Source organism: Trichosurus vulpecula, chromosome 3 (genome assembly GCF_011100635.1).
Source record: "Trichosurus vulpecula isolate mTriVul1 chromosome 3, mTriVul1.pri, whole genome shotgun sequence".
Taxonomy (NCBI): Eukaryota; Metazoa; Chordata; class Mammalia; order Diprotodontia; family Phalangeridae; genus Trichosurus; species Trichosurus vulpecula.
Genome location: NC_050575.1, coordinates 309,178,040 through 309,202,428, shown reverse-complemented (window position 1 = coordinate 309,202,428; position 24,389 = coordinate 309,178,040). Strand labels below are relative to the sequence as shown.

Sequence of the window (24,389 nt, the reverse complement as noted above, 5' to 3'; positions counted from 1 at the left end):
CTAGACAAGTCATTTAACCTGTCAATGACCAAACAAATTAGAGAACAGTTATTTTCCTTCGTATAGGAAGTTTCCACACCTGGGACTTAGGAAGTCATGGTTCTATATTTATAAATATACATATATATGTATATATATATATATATATATATATATATATATATATATATATATATATATATATATATATATATATATATACACATACACATATATACACATATACTATATACATGTATATATGTACACACACATATATATACATATGCATATGTTTATATATACACAAATATATATTGTATACATACATGCAATACATATACACACAGAACATGGCTTTCACAATCCATATCCTTCTAACATCTGAAATTTCTGGAGGGAGGACAATAGGCCTCTATGTTTATTGCCTAAAACAGGCTGCTACATTTATTTCCCTAATCTCCGCACCACCCCCTTCTCCCCCCCCACCTGCTTTCTGGCAAGACTTTCCAGGTAGAACTTCTCTCTCCCCTCACCTTACCCTCAAACCTATTGAAACAGAGTAGCCCCTTTTCAACAAAAGTTTGATGTCACCTCTCAAACTCAATGGTGAGAATATTTACTTAAAGTTTAGCTAATAGGACAAAAACGGGGTCTAAGGAGAGTGTTATAAGAGTGATAACAGCAACCTAAATGATTTGATAAGCATGAAGACCTTCAAGTTTTGGAATACAGCTTTTGTTTTTGATCTAGGAGCGCACATTGCCTTTTGACCTACAGTTGAAAGGTCAATAGTATCACTTATTCATTCAAGAAGTATTTTTACTAAGTACCTATTATCTGCCAGAGATTAGGTATCAGAGATACAGGAAATAAATATGAAAAGTCTCTGCCCTTTGGGAGCTTATATACTAAAAAGAGAAACAACATATGCATACAAATATAAGATTTTTTTGAAATTTTAGGAGGGATGGTACCAGCAACTGAATAGATCAGCAAAGAATTTATGTTGGACGTGGCATTTGAGCTGATCTTTGAGCTAGGGGTTCTAACAAGCAGAGGTGAGAAGGGCTAAGGTACAAAGTTAGGTACAAGTCTGAGACCTGATATGGAATGTGATAAGAAACAGAAATTTTCTATTTCTGAAAACAAAAATTACTTTGCAAAATGCTGCTGAACAGACTGCTGGCAAAGATTATTATGTCCTATGAACAAAGGCAAGGGGGAAAGACTTCTGAATCTGGGTAGGGTAGAGTGGTGAAGCATACAAATTCTGACATTTACCTCTTTATTGTGAAAAATCTGCTTGGAGATTTACACCTTTGTAAATCTTAGACTTAGTCCGTAAATACTTTGGGGGTATTTTAATACTTTTTAAATTACTAAAAAAATTTTTTTAAATAGTTTTTTCCCTTTGATTTAAAAAATAATTCAACCAGTGACATAAATACCTTATAATCTATAGAAAATAAACTATTTTGCAAGCCTGTGTTCAATTGTGTCCAACTCTCCATGACCCTATTTGAGGTTTTCTTGGCAAAGATACTTGAATGGCTCACCATTTCCTTCTCCAGCTCATTTAACAGATGTAGAAACTGGGTCAAACAGGGTTAACTGACTTGCCCAGTGTCACACAGCTAATAAGTGTCTGAGGGCAGATTTGAACTCACACAGAGGAGTCCTTCTGGTTTCAAGCCCAGTGCTCTATCCACTGTGCCACTGAGCAGTCCAATTTGCAAACTGCCCTTCCTTGATTACCAATGTATCTCTCCCCCAATGTACAGATACTGCCAAGTAGAATAGAATAGAATAGTCATCTACTCAGAGCAAACTCACTAAAGGTGTCCTTCCTGAATGAAATTTCCACAAAACAAAAAGGGAATAAAGGCAGAATAGAGTTGCCTCTTCGTGAGTTTACTCACAGCCTCTTTTCCTTTAAGCCTGTCTTTATTTCTTGTGACGCTTCCAGGTGTGAGCTTGTGAGTAAGTTCCTAAATTGTTGTACACATCATTGGATCTATTTCATGGGTCAGAATGATGGATTCTTGGTGGGGTCATGATTAGATCAGGACATCTCTGCATGCAAAATGACCTGCATTGGCTGTGAGGAAATGGTTTTTCCTAATTTTGACAATTTGCAGGGATTGCAGTCAGGTCAATACAATTGCAGTGATCTATATGCAGTGAAACGAGCACCAGATCTGTAGCTGGGATGAAATTCCAGCATTTCCTTTTATTACCTTTGTGGCCTTTCCCTCTCAGGCCTCAGTTTACTCATATGTCAAATGAAGGACACTGGACTAAAAGATTTCTAAGATCCCTAGCAGCTCTAAACACTTTGAATAGGGAAGGCTATCAAAATTAATATATCTCTTTTCCCACAAGTGTATCCATCGTCCAGTCTTGTCAAAGCGTCTGGATTCTTTTGGGGGCCACTTAAATGAGACATATATCATTTAGAATCTTTTTCATTTTCCATTGCCTAATGGACAGAATAGGAATGATAATGCCTGTTTGTACCCACCCATCCCACGACAGGAAGTTGATTTCTATTTATGACTCAAGTTTTCTGTGGTCCCTTGAAGAAAAATATCTTTCTAAATAGCAAACAAAGACCTGTTGCTGTTAGAAGGGAGAGAGTAAATTGCTCCCATTTGGGAAATACATTAATTCTTCCTGGTCACCCAATGCTATTCAGAGTAATGGAAGAGGTAATTTACTAAATGGTATCTTAATGGTGGGGAAGGGTTAATGCACTTTTGTAACTCTGCCGTCCTTTTCTGCAGTAGAATCAGGCTCATTATTTCACCAAGTTATCCTGGCATAATATCATTACAAAAAATAGAATAATTACAAAGGGGGATAAAAAAAAACATTTAGATCTTTTCAAACCAAGGATCTATGTTATTTTGAAGTGAACTTTATTCCTCCCACACTCTCCAACTCTCTTTATATTATCACCATCACCACCACCACTCACCCCCCAGGTAGGGGGAACCAAATACAAATCGCTGTCATTTTCATCAAAGCACATTTAAAGCCCCAGTGGCTCACAATGTGGAAGTGATTAGAGTGGCCCAAATGAAGCTTTAATTAAAGATGCAATTGACAAGATAACAATGGCTTGTGAGTGTTTGCTAATAGATCTGAATGGAAGGTGCATCTCTTTTCAATGAAAGAAAAGTCACCGGGAGACAAATTTGATTGCACATTGTAAAGGGTCCCCCAAATACTGTAATTATTTTTATTTTTATGTTTCATTTCTTTTATTGCCCATATTGAATAACTAAGCCTATGAAGATATTTAAGATAGATTATCATTTCCACTCCAGATAATTACTGCTTAATAAAGGCCCACTGAAAAAAGGTACATCTCAGCCTCACCTCTGGGTCACCTCAGTGGTCAGTGGCAGTATGACCCTACTTTCTTATATATTTTCATGAAGAATCCAAGATAATTCCCAGTAAGTTTCCTACCCTGCCACAAGATATGAGTACATACGGGGTTTTATTTTGGAAATCAAATACAAGTCAAAAACACTAGAGAGCTAATGAACAGAGGAACTGATACAGCTTAGATAAGATCAGTTCTTCTCGAGAATAGTTTCTCCTCCCTTTCTCCACATCCCCCAAGACTGAGTTTTAGTTGTACTCCTACTAGGGATGATGAGGGATGGAGAGTAGAATAAAAAGAAACCTTTAGGAGCTAAGAGCTCATAACCACAAGCCCCTGTGCTTCTCCTTTTATTCTCCTCCCTGTGTATTTGTTGATTGATCCAAGAATTCATTGGTGTAGGTACTTCTTCCACCTAGGCTGATCACAGTCCCTCAGGGTCTTATCCTTCTGTATAATTCCTATTCATGATTTTCCATAAACCCTCCATAAAGGATCAACTGAACATATTGGAGGCCTGCCTCAGGTTCCTCTAACATGGGGTTAGTTCATAGCACTATAGTATTCAGACTGTCCATCTGTTATCTCTCATTCTCGCTATCACCTTTTCAGATCATAACAATTCTAAAGAACAAAACTAAAGAAAACAAAAACAACTCTAAGAACTTACTAGAGCTAAAAGTTGCAAAAATCTGAGTGATTCACTGCTAGAGTCCACCCCCCCCCCCATCTTATTTTCTCAATTGGCTTATTTTCCAAGGAAGTGTGATGATGGTTCAGTGACAAATACTGACTCTGACACTGCATGAAAGATGAGGTTTAAATTGTATCTAGGAAGTCATGATTTACACATGCTTTGTGATTCCTTTGATTTATTAATGCATAAATACCCTGCGAATGTGGGTGTAAGCTATGACCATTTTACATATGTAAACAATTTAATCTTTCAGTTTGACTTGACCCTGTAAGTTTGCTTTCACCTAACTCTCTCTCCTGTCCCTACTCCTAGACCTGCTTTTGTCCTACCCTTCAAACCAGAAGAACAGAGGCCAGGCTTGGAAAGACTTAGGCCACTTAGCTCAGCATTGTTTGAGACCCTGAATGGATGAATTATAAACCAATGATTAAAGGCTTACATTGTGCTAATACAAAAGTGAGATGATCTTTACCAGCATAGAGCTTACCCTCTAATGAAGGAAAACAATACATAAAGGGGAGGTAAAAGAGGATGAGATGGATTGATTGTATCAGGGAAACAATGAACATGAACTTGGACAGTCTTCAAGAGATAGTAGAGGATAGAAGGGTCTGTTGTTCTATGGTCTGTGGGGTCAGGAAGAGTCAGACATGACAGAAAGACTGAACAACAATAGAAAAGGTGAGAAAGCAAGGCTATCTCCATTCCTGGTGATTAGGACAGAGGTGGGGAACCTGCAGCTTCAAGGCCACATGTGGCTCTCTAGGTCCTCAAGTGCAGCCCTCTGAGTTCAAACGTTACAGAACAAATCCCCTGGAAGTTTGGATTCAGTTAAAGGGTTGCACTCTCATCACCTTCTCCAAAAAATGTATACATAAACAAACAAATAGGTCCTCCCCTCTTAGGACTCGGGTAGCTAAGTAAAAATTATGCTAACCTTATACAGAAGTCCTTAGGAAACCTCCACGAATAATAGCATCCTCAGAATCTAAGCAAGTCGGACTATTATACAGTGGTGCAGTAGAATGAATGCTAGATCAGAGTCAGGAAACTTGAGTTCCAATCCTGGTTCTGTCATTTCATGCTGTGTGACCTTGGGTAAATCCATTAACCTTTGTCAGCCTCTGTCTCCTCTTCTAGAAAATGAGGGGGCTGGTCCTGCTAGCTTCAAGTGAGATAGTATTTGTAAAGCACTTAGCAAGGTGCCTGGCACATAGTAGGTGCTTAATAAATGTTTTTTACCTCCCTCCTACTTCCTCTTTTTAGAGTGGCTTCCTCCTTTTCGAGTTCTAAATCTATAGTCCTATATGGTCCTATAATATGTCTTGATGGAACTTCTCCAATTCATAGGCAAAGTAAATCTTCTGGTTAAAACAAATAGATGAACCAGAAGAATTTGGAGTTTCTACAGAACTGACACTGGAGAAAAATATTGGTAAGTTTAAAGGCAGTAGAAAAAACAGCTAAAACTCAGTGCCTACTTTTGGATTGGTAGTGGGAGGATAGAATTGCTGTCTTTCTTGAGCTCCTCCCCATCCTCCCCCATACCCAGGTTTGTGACTAAGTACAGCTCCTATCCAACTGCCTTTTTATGTTCATTCTATTAAAATATGATTTAATTACGTATTGACCTGGGTTTTGACATTGTAAAACGACCATTAATCGCTTGTCTTAATTTATTGAATGATCTGCTGAGTAAAGGTGATCAAACCAAAATTAATCTATAATATAGACTGTATAATATATAAGGAGGAAAGCAAGGAGGAATAATTACCTAGTGCAGCAAAGCAACAGCGATGGGGGGCAAAACAAGTCTAGAATTTAGGAATTGACTCTTCTACCTGATGGAGATGATGGTTTACATGTTAAGCTGCAGCCTCCTGAATCTTAAGAGCAGGGGGAAAATCAACTTTGATGCCCTTCCAGATATGCCTTATTGAGCAGTTGCTTTCCTAAAGCCAGCCCTGTACAAAGTCATGTTTTTCACCATTATTATCCTGCAGAACGTGCTTGGACATACATAACGTATCGCCTCACTTTTACAGTATAAGTCAGTCCAGCAATCCATTGTCCTGCATCATCCCCATTAGGACTGTCCTGAGGGAGAGGGGCCATAGAGAGCTTTCTTCCTATAAGGCATGCTTTTTAAGCTTGAGCAAGATTCCCTCCCTATCCCATCCTGAAATATGCCTCCCCTCATTGGCCCTATCTTTGGGCCTGAAATTCCTCTCATTTCTCATCCCCTATGGTTTAAGGTATCAGAAGTGGGATAAGAGTAAGGATTAGACCTGTGGTTTCAGTGATATGGGGTGTTCCTCACCTGGGAGCTACCAATTCAGATCATCAACTTCTCTGCAAAATATCATCTTAAAAAGTTGCCTGGAGCTCTGAGTGGTTAAGTGACTTCCCCACAGTAACATAGTCAGGGTGTCCCAAAAATCTTAGTGCAGCGTTAAGTTTTGATAGCTCAAAGGCAGATAGCCTTTCTCAGAGGCAGAACTTCGACCCAGGTCCTTATGGCTTCAGGCCTAGTTCTCTGGGCTTGCTGGTACCATACCATGCACCCTTTCAGAAGGTTTCAAAAGGGATTGTTAAGATGTAATTATATTAGATGAAAAACAAAACAAAAATAAAAACAGGAAACTTTCCTTGAGGTCAAAAGACTTGGGCCTTAATTCCCTTAGCCCTGCAGGCTATTCATTCTGTAACTTGGGATAAATCATTTAAATTCTCTAAGTCTCTTTATTCCACCTTTAAAATATGATAATAATGCTTGCCTTGCCCTACCTGACAGGGTTGGTATGAAAATCATTTTCCGAGTTATATGAAAGGATTCTGTAAATCTTCCAAGGCCTTGTAGATATAAGCTATTTTTGCTTCGGACGCTTGTAGTCCTAGTCCTAGTGATTTCATTAGTAATAATAGCAGCAACAGCATGCTTGGGAGGATATAACATATTAAGGCACTATCAGTCATTCACACTAGAATTATTTATCATATTATCCCAAGCAGGAGACTGGAATGGACCTCAGGACAAAGTTATTTTGAAAAAAGGGAAGGAATATCACATTCTAGTAGGGAAGATAGTGTATTGTAAAGCCTAGAGGCTGAAGAAAACACAGGCAACCTCTCATATCAACAATGGAAGGTTACCCTGAGATTCTCTCCACAGCACTAGGAAACAGGACAGAACTGAGTAGCATTTGATTATGCTGGCATTCCACCAGAGGTATTTAAGGGAGATAGATAATGAAAAGTAGATTTTCTCTCCAACTGAACTGTACTTGGTGGGGAGAAAGTGGGTAGTAATAATTTTTGGAGTGGATTCAGAAGACACAACAATTGAGGTTGGCTAGAGCAGTGAAGATATGAGACCTGGATTTCCTCCATATGCTGTTGGCACCTGGATCTCCTCCATTTGTATGGTCATTGTGTAGAGCGGAGATTTTCATATGTTATCTGTACCATGGTTGGGAAAGTAAGCGATGATGAGAATTTTAGCCTGAGCCACTCTAAAGCATGAATTCCATCAACTTTTCTTACTTATTATTTTCCATTGATAGTGAAAAGGGCCTGGTAGTGGGGATCAGGAATTTGAGAAAAGGCCAGGGAGTTCTTATCTTTAGGAAACTACTAAAGAGATGAAACTTAGGCAAAACTCTGCGATTTGACGCTCTGGGCAATAGGTGGGTTGCAAAAGGTTGTTGTTTGTCCTTTGTTCTTGTAAAGGACCATGACATCAGGGTTGCTGAGGGCATGGAGGGTCCTACTTAGACAAGATGGGAATGATCCATAAGGAGAAATGAAGGGACGATTAAACAACACACTAGCACAAAGCCCCCTCATACAGTAGGCGCTTAATGCTTGTAATTAAATTGAATTGGACAACTATTGCCTGCTTCTTAATTTTTCCTAGTGCTGTTCCCTCCTCAGAATTCTGGTATCCCTAAAGTGTAACAAATGTAAGCATTTCTACAGCGCCAGTCCTTGTAGCTCCCATATATCTTCACAAGCATGTTATTCTACCACTTACTTTTTTTTAAGACAGAGAAAGGGAAGTATAGGAACAGGAAGCAATTTACTCTAGGGCATTCAGCAGCTCAGTGAGGGCTAGTATTTAAATTTACAAACTATCCTTCCCTGGCTGGCCTTTAAGAAGTCAGTAGCCCCATCAAGACTGGCCTTATGTTAATTATAGCTTTTAGAACCTGGAGTTTACGCAGCCAGGGCTTCCCATTGTGTTTAGAATAACTCTCCTTCCCATAAACATTGTATCCTATAGACTGGATTACGGTGGCATCCTGGTACAGTGATAAATGCCCTGGATCGGGTGTCAAAAGAACAGGGTTCAAATCCTAGCGTTGCTACTGTGGGTGACCTTGGGAAGGTATTTAACTTCTCCATGGCTCAGTTCCTCTTCTACAAACCGGAGAGTTAGACTACAAGTTCTTTAAGATTCCTTATAGTGCTAGGTATTTTTTGTTGGGTTTCTAGTATAATACAGGAGGGCCCAAAAGCCTAAGCCTTTTGGAACACTGTATAATGAAGGTGTTAGTTTACAAATATTAGTAATTCAATTCTTAACAATCTCAGAAAGCTTTCACAATTTATTTTTTCCCTCACTGTTCAGAAAAAGCATACCAACTCAACTATGGTTCTCATGTATCAAATAATGTTGTTTTTTTAATCTTCTTTTCTTTATAAATTTCATTTTTGCTTTTGCAATTGGGAATTTTTATCTCCAATTTCAAACTGTCTACCAAAAAAGCATGCCCATGACTTCTACCTTCGTGGCTTAGAATTTGAACTATGATCTGCAGGTTTGCTCTTGTTGCCATGTTTTGTTATATTTTTCCTTGGGAAAGTCTAGGTGGCAGACCATCTATTAGAATGAAGCGCTTGAGATAGTTAACTTTTTCCAAATATTCTTAATCTGCTTTTATTTCATTGCTATGTTGCCCTCTGCACTGATGTAGATTGCTGCTCTTTTGTGCCTTGGTAGGAAGTCATGAGTGGCCTGGCCTGACAGAAATGTTTAGTGACAAGCTTCTTTGCTCTTGGACAACAGACACATCATCTGCCACCAGGCCTACCTTCAAAGTACTTCCACCTGAGTTGGCCTAGTCAGAGTTAGTGTACAGGTCCTTCAGGAGCTCAGGGTCACTTGAAAACCCCAATAAGGCATCAAGGCAGAGCCCCCTGAAGAAAGCATTAACAGAGAAGTAAAATACAACACAATCTACTGCAGCAGGAGAGTATGAGTCAGGCATTTCGGGTTTTGTTCCCATCAGTTTGAGTGACTTCTCTGTGACCTTATGCTTGAAACACCTGCCTCCACAGGTGTGTGATGAGTGTTAATTAATATTTGTAAAGCCCTCTGATTGCCACAGATAGAAGGAGGCAGGAAAGGGCAAATTATCATTAATCATGGAAAAATGGAGAGATTATATTTTGTTCCTTCACTGGAGACTCTACACCCACTCACATTATTTTCACTGTAGGGGGATTAGATATAAATCTTGATTTACTTACTTTGCACTTATGGAAATAGCCAGTATCTGCTTTATGCAAAGCTCCCATCCCATGCTTTGCTTAATACCCAATATGTACTGCCTTTGACTCCTAATGCTGTTTAAGTTATTACAGAAAGGAGTCTTGCTATTCACAATGAGTGTGAGAGTTCATCTAATTAGCTGATTTCAGTTCATTTGGCATTAAATAATTCCCCAAATTCCCATATGTTTGAACAATATGTTCAACAAGGGGGATGATTCTCTGAAAGCAATTAAATAGTTCTTTTAGGAGAGCTTGTCATCGGTCACTCACAAGCATCCCTGCTATTCCTGTACGTGATGAATGCAGGCACCAATTACAGAGAAACCGCTTAACCCTCTCTAATGGCCCCTGGCAGTAGTCCACGGCTGCTGCCGCATGCTGGTTATAGCTCACATTTAAATTTTACGTTTTTCAAACCTCGAGCACATTGTTCTAAGCCGTTCATGGAGACTTCCCAATGGCTAATGGGCCACTTGCCAAACCCCCTCTTGCCTGCCCCCCTCTAGTCCCCACAAAAAAACCTTTGTTTTTGCCTTTCCGCTCCAACTTGCTTCCTTTGGAGAGTCATCACCTGTGGCTTCATTTAATCTCCTGATCATGGTGCCTGAAAGTGAATGCAGGATGGTTTTCAGCTTCACCTGTATTTTGCTCCCAGCATGGGTAGGAATCATCAAACTTGGGGCTGTAGTTAACTTTAAGTAAGCTTGAATGCCTTTGTGTCTGTACAGGGCACTGCTTTGTGAGGCAGTAGTGAAAGGGTATGTGTCAGTTGTGGATGTGATAGCTGCCATAGGCTAGAGATGATGGACCTGCTGAGGTTAATATCTTGAGTTTTCTGCAGCTGCAAAATCACAGATAATAAGATACAAGTGCTGAAGGGAGATAAAAGAAGAGAGAGAAACAGAGAGGGAGGGAGAGAGAATGAAAGAGGCTTTGAGAGAGAAAGGGAGAAGAAAGGAGAGAATCATTAGAACACAATATCAACAAATAGTTTAGAGGTTAAAGTGTAAATAACCTGTTTCATGAGCTTGTATAAAAGCTGTTAGAAAATAAGAAGCATTATGCACTGGAACAAGATTTCTTTATGTTATCAAGGAGTTAGCTTTTTCAGTCACTGGGGACTGTTCATACCTGGTGGTATGGAAAGAGTGCTGGATTTAGTCACAGGCTCTGTGTTCAAATCCGGACTCTGACAGTAACTACTTGTGTCATCTTGAGCAAGTCATGTAAGCTCTCTGGGTCTCAGTTTCATCTGTAAAATGGGTAGGTTGGACTAGATCACATATAGCTGTAGACCTGTAATTCTACATTTTTGGAAGTAAAACTTAGGAACCATAATATTTGCTCAATTCTCATACTATTCCTTCTATCCAAGAGCCTCAGAATATTTATCAATTCTACCCTGCTGTAAGCCTGTATTTTACAAGTAAAAAAAAATAAAGCAAAGAAAGATAAAGCAGATTATCTAAGACCCCCTAGACAGGCATTGGGAAAAGGGAGAGGAAAGAACGCCCCAGGGTCCTCCCCCTAACTATTGTTCTAGAAGTCACAATTCCCTCTTGAGGGACAAGGAAATAGAAGAAAGGAAAGGAGAAATGAAATAAGGACTCATTCAGTGAAGTGAATTTTTTTTTCCTTCTGTTAACTGTCATTTTCTTTCATCTGTCTCATGACTCTGCATTCCCATTATGAATTATTCACAATACAGAGAACAAAATAAAAAATGTGAACACCAGGTTTGTGTGGGATGATGTTAAATTTAGACACCAAACGAGGGAGATTTGAAAGATCTATATTCATGTATTTGAAAATGCATATTTATAACTAACTGTCTGCTGTGCTGTCAATATGTATAACCTATGTATTTGTGCATTGGCAGAAAATACATTTTCAAAATGAGGGAAGTTAACACTCAATCTGCGCATAGCTGAAGGGCTGTTTTGTTATGTAATACGTTATTGTCATTTACTACTATGAAAATATTGTCAATAGTATCATTGGGAGGAAAGAATCTGGTGGCAACATTGTCAGCATCAGCTGTTTTCATCATGTTTGAACATTTGGACTTGGGTGTTCCATCAGTAAGACTCTTGCATTGCAGCTGGGAGAGGGGTTTTGGTGGTTCTGCCCCTGGCCCCCATCCTTTCCCCAACTCTGCACTGCAAATACGAGCAGGCATTTGTCAGTTTCCCCTTTGTCCAAACCCTGGGTTTGAAACGTGTGGGCTTTAACTCACTCTGTAGGTATCAGTTGTTAAGAGCCTTGTTCTGCTGTTCTACAGCAAACCTGCAAGGAGTAAATAGAATTACTTTGCATGTGTGTGACCCACCTTTTGGGCTGTGAGCAGTGCAGCAAACTTGGTTTATATTCAACCCTCATTTCACTCCTCTCTCCCCCGCCCCACTTGTTGAGTGAGATCTGACTCTGCCATGCCTGACTCACCCTTCTTTTTGGCTCGTCTTTCCTCTTTTCCTCCAAATGTAAACAAAGCCTCCAGCCAGATGGATCAGAAGTACTCCTGAGTCCTGAAGTCACCTGTGGGCCTTCAGACATGGTGGTCACCACACCCTTTGCCTTGACCATACCCCACTGTGCCGATGTCAGTTCTGAGCACTGGAATATTCATCTGAAGAAGAGGACCCAGCAGGGCAAGTGGGAGGTGAGACCAAGTGTTCTTTTCCCAAAATAATAGCATGCCTGATGGAGAAACATGGAGAAACACTAACTAGGAGGTAGACTTAAACTCCATTACTAGTCTCATGAAACAGATGTAATTTTTAAATGTTTCCTTTTCCTCTGGGGTCATATGCTATACAAACCCTTCAAAATGTAGTCACACCTTTCATCACCATGATAATGGATGAGAAAGGAGTTACACTTAGACAGCTCCTCCGATATGGACCTCTTTGTGCCCACCTCTGTCCCTCCCCTATTTGGACTTGTATTTGGGTAGTAAGCAGGAGACCAGAAACAATTTATCCAAACTCCTTCTGATTTAGTTTCAGAATGAATTGTAAAATACTGCAATACTCCAACAAATTAGAATACGCTATTAAGTACTATGTAATTCCCTAATGATGAGTATGACCCAAACCTTATCCTAAGTTCTCTTCTCTTCCCCCTCTACAATTTTTATTTGGTGACATCATCAGTTTCATTTTTATTTCTATGAAGATGATTCCAAGATCTTTATATTAATCAATCCATCAACAAGCATGAAGCACCTAGAATGTGCCAGGCATTGAGGGAGGTGCTAGGAATACATGTATAGGTATACATAATAGATTTGCAGTTTCATGTGCAATTATCTTTTTATCATCCTGCTATGTTATAGAAATACTTGTTTTATTTCATAAATTAAAAATAAAATAAATAACGCTAAATATTGAAACAATTTCTACTCACAGGAGGCCTACGTTCTAATGATGTAAACAATACATACATGTATATGCAGATACACAAATATATATATATGTATGTATAGCATAAATTTAAAGTGAATAAATATAACAGTATACAAAATATAAAGGAGTTTTGGAGAGAATACTAGCAGTTAGGAGGATCACAAAAGGATTTATATAGATGATTGTTGTCGTTTGTCCTTCATTCTCAAAAAGGATTGTGGCAGTAGAGAGGTGATGCTGTTACATGCAGGTGAATTGGATTTAAGTGCCAGAGAGCTGTACTGACCAATAGAAGATAGTGCTTAAGTTATATCTTAAAGGAAGTGAGCGACACTTGACCGGATGTAAGGAGGGAGTGTAACCCAAGCATGGGGAATGGCAGTGCAAGGGCATGGAGATTGGAGATGGAGTGTTGAGTGTGAGAAAGAACAATAAGTCAATGTTGGCTAGATCACAAAGCAAAAATGTTCAGTGAGGCTGAAAAGAGGGGTTTGAACCAGATTTTTTAAGGCTTGAGAAGCCAAACAGAGGAGTTCATATCTTATTTTTGAAGCAATAGGAAACTGGATTTTTTTCTGAGATGTATGTCACATGGTCAGATCTATGCCTAAGGAAAATTACTTTGACAGCAGTTTGTGAGATAGACTGCAATGGCGAGAGATTTGAGGTAAGGAGATCAATTAGATGGCTATTGCATTAATTTGGGTAAGTGTGATAAGGGTTTAAACTAAGTTTATAGCTATGTGACTGGAGAGAAGGTATAGAACGGATGAGATGTTTTGAAAGTAGAATTGGCAAGATTTAGCAACTAATTGGATATATGTGGCAAGGATAATGCTGAAGTTATAGACCTGAAAGACTGAAAGAATATGATACCTTTGACAGAAAAGGAAATTTGGAAGAAGAGTGAGTTTGGTAGAGAAAATAATGAGTTCATCTTTGGACATATTGAATTTGAGTTGTCCCTGAGACATCCAGTTTTAAGTGTCCAACAAGCAAATGGTGATGGGGGACTATCAAGAGAGATAATGGAGATTAGATATAGATGACATAGAGATAGTTATATCTGGGGTTTATCTGCATAGAAATGATTGTTAAAACTAAGGAAGCTGACAAGGTTACCAAAAGAAGATAGAGAAAAGAAGCTGGCATAGGATAGAAGCTTGGGGAACATCCATAGTTAGGAAGTATAATATAGATGATGAGCCAACAAAGGATACTGAGGAGTGGTCACATGGTTTGGCAAGAGCCAGGACAGAGTAGAGATACAAAAACACAGAAAGGAGAATGTGAGCAATAGTGTCAAAATGCCAAATGCAAAAGACAGAAGAATGAAAATGTAGAAAAGAGGGATGTATGTGTGTGTGTGTGTGTGTGTGTGTGTGTGTGTGTCTCTGTGTGTCTCTGTGTGTGCATACACAGAGACACACACACACACCCATATATATTTCTTTGATCTATCTCTCATCTGTCTGTCTGATCTCCACTCTAGTCACTCTCCTGAGCTCCAGGCCTTCAAATGATTATTGGACATTTTAAACTGAATGTCCCATAGGTATCTCAAATTCAGCATGTCCAAAACAGAATGCATTATCATCCCCGCCCCCCCCCCAAAAAAATCAAGCAACTTCCAAACTTCCCCATTTCTGTTGGGGGCTCCAACATCCTTATAATCCCCCAGGTTCAGAATCTTCTGTTATCCTTCCCTCCTTACACTCCCCAACCCCCCATAACCAATGGATTGCCAAATCTTACTGTTTCTGCCACCCCAGTATCTCTTGAATGTGCTCTCCTTTCTTCTGTCATGCAGCCTCCCCCTAATTCATCACCACTTGGCTGAACTATTGCAATAGTTTCTTCCAATTGATCTCCCTCCTTCAAATCCATCCTTCACACAGCTGTCAACGTGATCTCCCTAAAGCACAGGTCTGAATGTCATTCCCTACTCAAACTCTAGTTACTCACTATGATCTCTGGGATCAAATACAAATTCCTCTGTTTGGCATTTAAATCCCTTCAGAGCCTAGCCTCAGCCTACCTCACCAGCCTTGCTGCACTTTACTCACCTTCTCACAGTATGTGGTCCTGTCAATCCTACTGTTCCATGCACCTCTCTCCCCCCACATGCCTACATACAACACGGACACACACATACACACACACTCTTCTGCTTTGTATTATCTGCTCCCCATGCCCTGGGGTTCACTCCCTTCTCAGCTCTGTCTCTGTGAATCCCTATTTTTCTTCAAGATTTGCCTCATGTACTACATTCTGCAGGAAGCATTTCCTGATCGATGCAACTGCTGGTGACTTTATACACATACAAACACATACACATACAACATTAACCAGTATATATTGTACACATGTATATATTCTCTCAATACCTGATGGAGACAGCCCAAAATCCTCAACCCAAGAGCCTTGGGAATAGCCATATTTCTAGCCCAGTGCCCTCAGCCATCATCCTAGGAAGCAACCAACCCTTGGTGGAAATGCAACCTGGTAAATGCTTCTACAAATGCTGCAGTCATAGCTATTGAAGACCCAAAAAAGAAAGTTCTTGACACCAATGTCCTTGGCAGTGTTAAATGGCTTAGCATCTGTCACCAATATGATTTTATTGGTGGAAATGACATCAAAGAAAAGGCATTGCCGTTTTTTTTCCTCCTGTATCCTAAGAAGCATGGGACTTTTCCATCTGACTTGCAGCTGAAATGTTCCATATTTGTTGTTTCCTCCATTAGAAGGTGAATTCCTTGAGAGCAGGCAATGTCCTACTTTTCTATTTGTGCGTTACTAGGGCTTAGGACAGTACTTTATACCTAACACACACTTAATAAATGCTTTTCATTCATTCATTCATTCTCCACCCTACCCTACCCCTAGAATGTAAGTTCCATGAGAGCATGGGCATTTACTTTTGTCTTTGTATTCCTCATACAATAATACAGGACCTGTACCATAGTAGGGACTTAATGAATGCTTGTTAATTGTTTGATTGATACACACTTGTCCATACAAGCCATTTCTTAATCATGCATCCTGGCTTTCTGTTGGTTTCATCATATTCTTGTTATTGGGAAAGAAACCCAGCATGAAAAAGGCATTTATACGTTATGTCTATGTTTGTAACAAACAAACAAAAAATAAATATTAGTCATTTTAAAAATGTGTGTGAGAAAGAGAGAGAAAAGAATGGAAAAGGAGAAAGGGCAATATTAAGTAGCCAAGAAGAGAATGACAGGCATGGTCAAATTATCATCATCACAATTATTCTTAGAAAACACAGGTCTGTGATTTTCCTGTGTAATAGGACTGTTTTCATATCTGTATTAGTTAGCTATCATGAAAGCAATGTAATTCACATTTTGGAACTCAGTACCCAGTTCCCACCTGCAGTAGGAGGTTGCTTTCAGGAGAAGCTTTCAGAAGAGGATGGATGAAAAGATTATCTATTAAGAAAAAACAAAACAAAACAAAACCATGTTTACATCTTCAGAGGAGCATCCCTAGCATTCTAGCTATCTCCTGATTGAAGATTTTGCTTCCTGAATTCATACATACATCTACTTCCATTCCCTCATTGCTATTACATCTGGAAGAAGTTTCCTTGGGATAGGGAGTTCTATGAATTTCATTAACAGAATAGGAAGTATTACAGGGTGTTCCTAAAGTCTGGACATGTGGGCAAAAATGCGTATTTTCAAGAAATGAAATGAAGAAATTTTTATTGAATTGGAATATTAACAAATAACATCTTCAACATGATTTCCATCATTTGTGATGAAAAGGTTGATGCGCTTTGCAAGATTCATGTGAACTCGATGCAGTAACTCCACATTGCCATCAATTGCCTATGTGTCCAGACTTTAGGAACACCCTGTATAGCTTGGAAAGAATCCTAGTTTGAGGAGCAGTGCAGCACAAGGGAATTGGATTTGAAGTCAGAGAACCCAGTTTAAAATTGTGGCTCAGCTACTTACTTACCTGTGTGACCTTGCATTAGTTTACTTCCGTACGATTGGGCTTCAATTTCCTCCATACAATGTGGTAGACAGGCTCAATAATCTCTAAGGTACTTTCTAGGTTGTCTAAATCCTATAATCACTTTGAATCCTAGCTCTACTATTTTTATTACCTGTGTGACCTTGGACAACTCACTTTAACATTTTGAGACTCAGTTTCCTTATCTGTTAAATAAGGGGGTAGTGTCGACTACATATCTACTGTCTGTGAAGCTCTGAATTTTATGACCCTATATGATAATTCATTTGACATTTTAAAACATTCTTTACTTTTTACCCATGTAGTTTCCCTTTCCTTGTGTTATTTCACTAATTCATCATTTCTCTTTTGTTTGTTTGTTTGTTCTGAAGGTTTTGTTGTTAAGGGAGATGGCATTGGGTTTCTGTTTTTCCAGTGCTAGCAAGCTGCAAATAGCTAAGAGCTTAGTGGTGAAATATAGCAGGAGAAGCTACTCAAGCTGTGTATTAATGGGGCCTCATGAATGGTTCTGCTATGCTGAAGGGCAAAACAAGCAATGATGAAAATGTGAATTACCTTGATGGATACCCAAAAAAACAACAAAAAAAAAAGGCGGTCAGAAACAGACCAATGTAATGATTTCCTTTACTGACTTTGATGTTCAAGACAGTTTCTTAATTTGACATTGAGAAAAAAATATGAATACTAGGACATTCAAAATGACTCTGAAATTGCTTATACTTTGTTGTTATTACTTATTAAGTAGAAATTCATTGCACCATACATAACCATAACTATAGTTGCTGATTAATGTATTTATCATGATTGATGAAAGATTTGTATTAAGCATCAAGCCAATTAGAACATTAAAAATATTCTGGGGGGAAAATGTGGACTTGTAGAATGAATCTTAAACACCATGTCAATTTAAAGTTGAAAGAGTCTTTGTGTGTGCGTGTGTGTGTGTGCGCGCGCGCACGTGTGCTGTTTGTTTTCCTAACAGGAAGTGATGTCAGTGGAGGATGAATCGACTTCCTGTTATTGCCTCTTGGACCCATTTGCATGTCACGTCCTCCTGGACAGCTTTGGGACATATGCACTGGCTGGAGAACCTATCACCGACTGTGCTGTGAAGCAACTCAAAGTGGCTGTCTTTGGCTGCATGTCATGTAACTCCTTGGATTACAACTTGAGAGTCTATTGTGTGGACAACACCCCTTGTGCATTTCAGGTTAGCCTTTTTTTTTTTCCCTTCTCTTGTTTTCATAACAGCAAATGGGTTTTGCTCACCTGAAATATATGGAAAATTCATCCGACTGACATTTATTAACTACCTACTATATGCAATCCCAGTGCCTAGAAATACAAAGTTAGATGAAATATGGTGTCTCTCCTCAAGAAACTTAGTTTTGGGAGATGATAAGATATATACAGAAATAAATAAAATAGGCAATTTTATATAGTGATGCATCAGAAAGATGCAAATATAAAATAAAAAAATAAGGTTACTGGTTTGAGATCAGAGAAAATTTCACAAATGAAATGGCATCTGAGTTGGAATATAAAAAATAAGTAAGATTTCAACGTATGAAGTAGAAAGGGGACAGTATAAAAAAACAGTGTATATTAAGCACTATTTATTAAATATATCATATATATATGTGTGTGTATGTATATGTGCATGTATATGTATATATATAATATATATATACACGCACATACATATATACACATATATGTCTACAGACCCCCAATGATATGCGCATATATTGGTATATATGCATGTATACATATAAGTGTATATACACATGTGTATATAAACACATATATTCACAGAGAGGCTCCCAAATATATGCATGTATTTATATTGTGTATACATATAAGTATATACACACATATAGGTATTTGTGCACATACACTTGCAGGCACCCAAATGTGTGTGTAATATGTCTGTGTGTGTCTACATATAAGTGTACACATGCACCTATATACATACACACTTAGAGCTATGTCCCAGGGTGCCGAATTTAGAGAGCACTGAACACATTCCTGCTGCAGCATGAAAGCTACAGTTACCAAGAATAAACTAAGAATAATTGGTTGAAATTGGAAGCTACCAGGTAGAGGGTTAGGCTAAATGCCTCCCTTAATCGCCCCCACCTTCATCCCCTTAAAACATAGACTCCCCAGCAGTGATCCCCTAACCATCATCATCCATCTCCCTCTCCCTTTCTCTCTGTCTCTCCTATCTCTCTCCCACTCCCTCCCTCCTTTTCTCCCTCCCTCCCTTCCTCTCTCTCAATACCCAGTGTACCTCTCCTTAATCCCACTTGAAAGTTTGCTTCCTCCTACTTACCCCAGGACCAATTGTAGTACTTCCGTAGAGTGGTACTTATCTAATTATAGTTCTGGTAAAAACTCAGACATAAATGAACATGTCAAGAGAGCATTAGGTGCAGGGACGATGTGTGTGCGTGTGTGTGTGCCCGTGTGTGCATACATATGAGTATGTATTTTTCTAATTAGGGCCTGTGTATGGAAAAGACCGAAGTGGAGGTAATTAAGCCCACAGGTTCTATATTAAATATCACAAATTATGCCTGTAGCTATGTAGTCATTTTATACACTGAACTGAGCAATGGACACAGGTTCATTTTCGTCTATGTTGTATTTAATCATGTGAAATTCATCTTAAATGAACTAGTCGTAGAAATCAAAGGCCTATTAATAGCTCCAAGGATAATATGAAAACATTTGTGCATGTTTAGTGTCTCTATAAAAGTCATACCTCTTCTGTCATACCTTATTCTGCATTCCTACTATTTTAGGCCTGGATCATTAAGTTTATCTCAAAGAATATTTATTCAATCTCTGACTTTTAAGACAGCAAGCTAGAAAACACATGTTTACCAGTAGAAATGAGACAGTGCCTGAACACTAAGCAGGAATAAATGAAGGTGATATGTTAGTGTTTTGTGTTCTCCAAAGCTGTTCCTTGTTTATTCTCCAGCTTCCAGGTTTGTATGCGAAAGGTGTATTAATTATTCTTTTCTCAGCCATCAGCATGTATATTTCTAGCAAAGGCACCATTTGGTAGTGTAGAGAAACTCAAAATTAGATGACAGATTCTCACATACATTTATTGTCTTAGAACTGTCACCCTCCATTTCACTTTTCAGAACTTAGAATCCAAGGATTATTGGGGGTGGGGGTGGGGGGTGGGGATGAGGAGGACACACTTTTCATAAACAGTAAGGATGAAGAACTTGGTACTTAGTAGGTACGCAGTGAGTACTTGCCAAAAAAACCAGAATGGCCCACAACTCACCATTATTTCATTAATTAATCATTAGCCACTGAACAATAATTTAAGAATTTCTATCTTTTCTGGCTCATTGATGAATTATTACATCACATAATCAAAGAATCTCAGAGCTAGAAAGGACTTCAGAGACAGTCTAGTACAACCTGCATTTTAAACTAGTATTCTCTCTACAATATCTTCAGTGAGTGATCATACAAGCTTCTAATTTAAACCCTCCAGGAAAGAAAATTTACTCTCTTCCCAGGCCAACTACTTTTGGAAAGCTAATTAGTGAAGTTCTGCCTCCTCCCCGCTAGTATCTAACTGAAATCTCACTTACAACCTCTACCAATCTGCCCCAGATGTACAATAGCTGATTCAATGAATCACCCAGGCCCTGAGATTTCAGATAAACACTTTTCTACACATAGGTACAAATGAGCACATCTTCACTCCATCGTCTATGACAACAAGTTCAGTAAAACCAACAGGTAAAATCAGCCTGAGAGGAAGTTCTCTAGGGTCTCAGAAGCCTCCTACATAATACATTGAGTGGTCTTTATCTAAACAGCCTCGGTTTGTTTCACAACATCCTGGTTCATAAAGGCCTTGGGAAGGGAACCGTAGAGAGGGAAGGGGACATGAAGAGTTAATTCAGAATGTTCTGGGCAGAGTCAAATAGCTCTAAGGTACTAATTTAGAAAGGCCAAGGTCACCCACTGCTTTGGGGCCATAGCCAGTCATCTTGACTTTTGTCTTACCAATGGCCTATGATGATTCTGGAGGTGAGAGTGAGGCTGATGACCTTGTGCAGCTCTGCCTCACTTAAATCCAATTCAAACTCAAGTCAAGACATCACCCTCATGATGTCATTGCTATTCTTCTAGAATAAAGGATGAACAACAACAAAATGTCCCCCACCGTAGCATCCTGGACCACAGCACCATTGTTCTTAGTTATAACTAATTTTCATTTTCATATAATAGCCCTTCAGATATTGGAAGATAGTAATCATTGCCCCCACCTGCACCCCAGTCTTCTTTTCTCTCTTGTTATTTCCATTGAATTTAGAGTAGGTGTGAGCTCAAAATTACTTGAGCCCAAGTCTAACAGTACATTTTTCTTTTCTTTATTCTTGGTTCTGCCCATGATTAGGCTTTCTGGATTTCTGTCTTTCTCTTCTTCTTGTCCTTCTCTTGCTTTTCCTCCCTCCTTGTCTTCCCTCTTTCTCCTCTCTCTCTCCCTCATATCCTCCTTTCTTTTTCTTTTTTTTCCCATCCAAATCTGTGATTTCGTTGCTGTATAGGACTACATCCCCGATACAGAAACTCCAATAGAGATCTGTGGCTTGTCTGCAGCTTAGCCTTAGAGAGCAGCTTGGAGGTATGAGAAATGAAGTGATTTGTCCATGGTCATAAAACAAGTGTTTTTCAGAAGCAGGATATGATCACATAACTTCCTGAATCCAAGACCTGGCTCTCAGTTTCTATTTTTCAGAAAATTGAGGAGCTATCAGCCTTGTTCCAGGACCATTTCTATACACATTGTTTGTAGCTATTTAACATGAATTTGTAAGTTTTCAAAAAAATACTTTCTTGAAGAGGAACTGACCCATTAAAACTGCTATACTTTGTGCAGCACCTGGGAAGCACATTTCGTTTTGGAATATCCAAAAGCCCTCTCTCTCTCTCTCTCTCTCTCTCTTTTTCTGTCTCTCTCTGTATCTCTCTCTCTGTATCTCTCTCTCTTATTCTGTCTCTCTCTGTATCTCTCTGTCTCTCTCTCTTTCTCTCTCCTCTTCCTTTCTCTACCTCTCCCTCTTCCCCTCTCTCCCTCTTTCTGTAGGAGAGAGCTGATGATTGTGTATCCAGTACTAACTCATTTTCTATAATTCCAATGGAGCCCTTGGGTATTTAATCAAAATTAGTATGTATTTTTCATGGGATATTTCTGCAAAAATTGTCTGCATTAGAGTTTGCCACAACTCTGGCTGTAAAGAAATACTTGTCATCCTTTGGGAATAGAGGCAAGGCTGGTTGTGACAGCTGATTTTCTATAGCAGGGAATATTTTACATCCTAAAAAAATAGGCACCTGAACCAAAAATATGCCCAGCCAGAACTGTGCTTTCCACAAAGAAGAAAATTTCACTTGGACAGAAAGGTTAATACCAGTCATTAGAACCTTGATCTTGTCAGAAGACCTGAGTTTGAGTCCTGGCTCTGACATTTCCTGGCTCTTCATAGCCAAGAGAGCAATGGAATGTTGTTTAAACTCTTTGTGCCTCAGGTTCCTCATCTACCAAATAGCAATGATAATACTTGCATTATCTCCCTCCAAAGGTTGTTGAGGATAACACTTTGAAAATCTTAGAAATATAGAAGAATGTGAAGATCATCCTTATAGGATCCTTATACAGTATAAAATTGAGACCCATCACACTGTAGTAACCCTCTGCTAGATATATTCCAGCTTATCAATTACTAAAATGTGATCATAATTGTTTGCTTTGAAGGGTTAACATACTATATGTGTAAGGGTAGAGGTCAACCCCTAATAATCATAGAAACCCTAGCATCTTGATTAAATCAGTCCTTCAACAAAATGGATAATACATTGGTCAGTTCGAAGGTATCATAAGGGCTTGGGATTATTATATAAAGATAGGTGATACCACCCAGGAAATGCCTTGTGATTGGCGAATGAGCACCACGTAACACCTCTTGGGCTATATCTAAAAAGAGCAAGTTAGTTTGGAGACAGTTAAGTGGAAAAAGACTTCAAATTAGGAGTTGAAGGTTCTAGGTCCTTGGATGAGAAACACTTTTTAAGGGAAGAGAATTTGCTTCCCTCTCCTTCCTTCACTCTCTCCATAAACTATGTTACTGAAGAGACTGAACTAATAGGAAATGATATGTCTGACTGGAAGTAGAGAAAGACATAATGAAGACAAACAGGAAGTCTACTGAAAAAAAGCCAACTAAATATAGAATAAGTCAGAAGACCCAGAGATGCAGTTGGATGAGTAGCGACATCCCTGGAGAAGCAGTGATTGAAGTCAAAATCTGCATCAAGGGTTGAGAGACACTCTGAGGACAAACTGGACACACTAAGGAAAGGTAGCTTTGGGATTCTAAAAGGGCATTGACCCTCAGAGCCCAGAAGCAAGTTCCATCAAAGGGGAAGTTAATGAGGAATCCCCAAAGGGAAAAAAAGGACTCCCAGTAACTAGGAGCTATGAGCTATGCCTTTGGCAAATGGGTTCCTTCCACTTGCCCCTCACTAATATTTTGCTGTAAGTTTGATCACACTCTCTTCTGGGACCTTGTGTATATAAGAAGAGAGTGTACCACTAGTTTGAGAAGGATTATTTTTGTAATGACTTTCCTTGCTATATTCACTTAACATATACTCTTCCTAAAAGGGTATAATGAGGTTTGACTGATAAAAACACACTGATGGGGGCACAATAATACTAGAAATCCTAGCAACTCCCAGGGTTATTTCTAGAACTATGAGTGAGTACTAGTCAGTTGCTCTCTGAGGACTAGCCTGGGATACAGACCCAGAGGTCAGCCATTTAATCAAGTAACATTTGCTAAGTTCCTGCTATGTGCCAAGCACTGCACTAAGTACTGGGGATATAAAGAATGGCATATAGATGTATTGATATAGACACATATACATACATATTTACATACACATGTATATGTACACATATATGTATATATGTATGTGATAAATTTTGAGTAGTTTCAGAAGGAACATATCAGCACTAAGGGGGACAAGGGAAAACTTCTTGTAGAAGGTGGGATTTTAGCTGAGACCTGAAAGGAAATCAAGGAGACCAGAAGACAGAAATGAGGAGGGAGAAAAGTCCAGGTATGGGGAACAGCCAGGGAAAATGCTCCGAGATAGGAAATTTTGTATCTTGTACAAGAAAAAACCAGGATGCCCTTATCACTGAATCATAGAGTAATGGAGGAGAATTAAGGTGAAGGAAGACTGAAAGAAAGGGCCCAGGTTAGGAAAAGCTTTAAAAGTCAAGGAAAGGGTTTTATTTTTGATC

At 39.0% G+C, this 24,389-nt stretch overlaps 1 protein-coding gene across 1 annotated transcript in view; it reads left to right on the top strand.

The window, feature by feature from the left end:
- Positions 1-24,389, top strand: part of UNC5D (unc-5 netrin receptor D) — a 368,330-nt gene that overhangs the window by 289,971 nt on the left and 53,970 nt on the right. The window contains exons 12-13 of the mRNA XM_036750002.1: positions 12,117-12,285; positions 18,021-18,248. Of these exons, the coding sequence (XP_036605897.1) occupies positions 12,117-12,285; positions 18,021-18,248 (397 nt within the window). The remainder of the gene's footprint in view (positions 1-12,116; positions 12,286-18,020; positions 18,249-24,389) is intronic.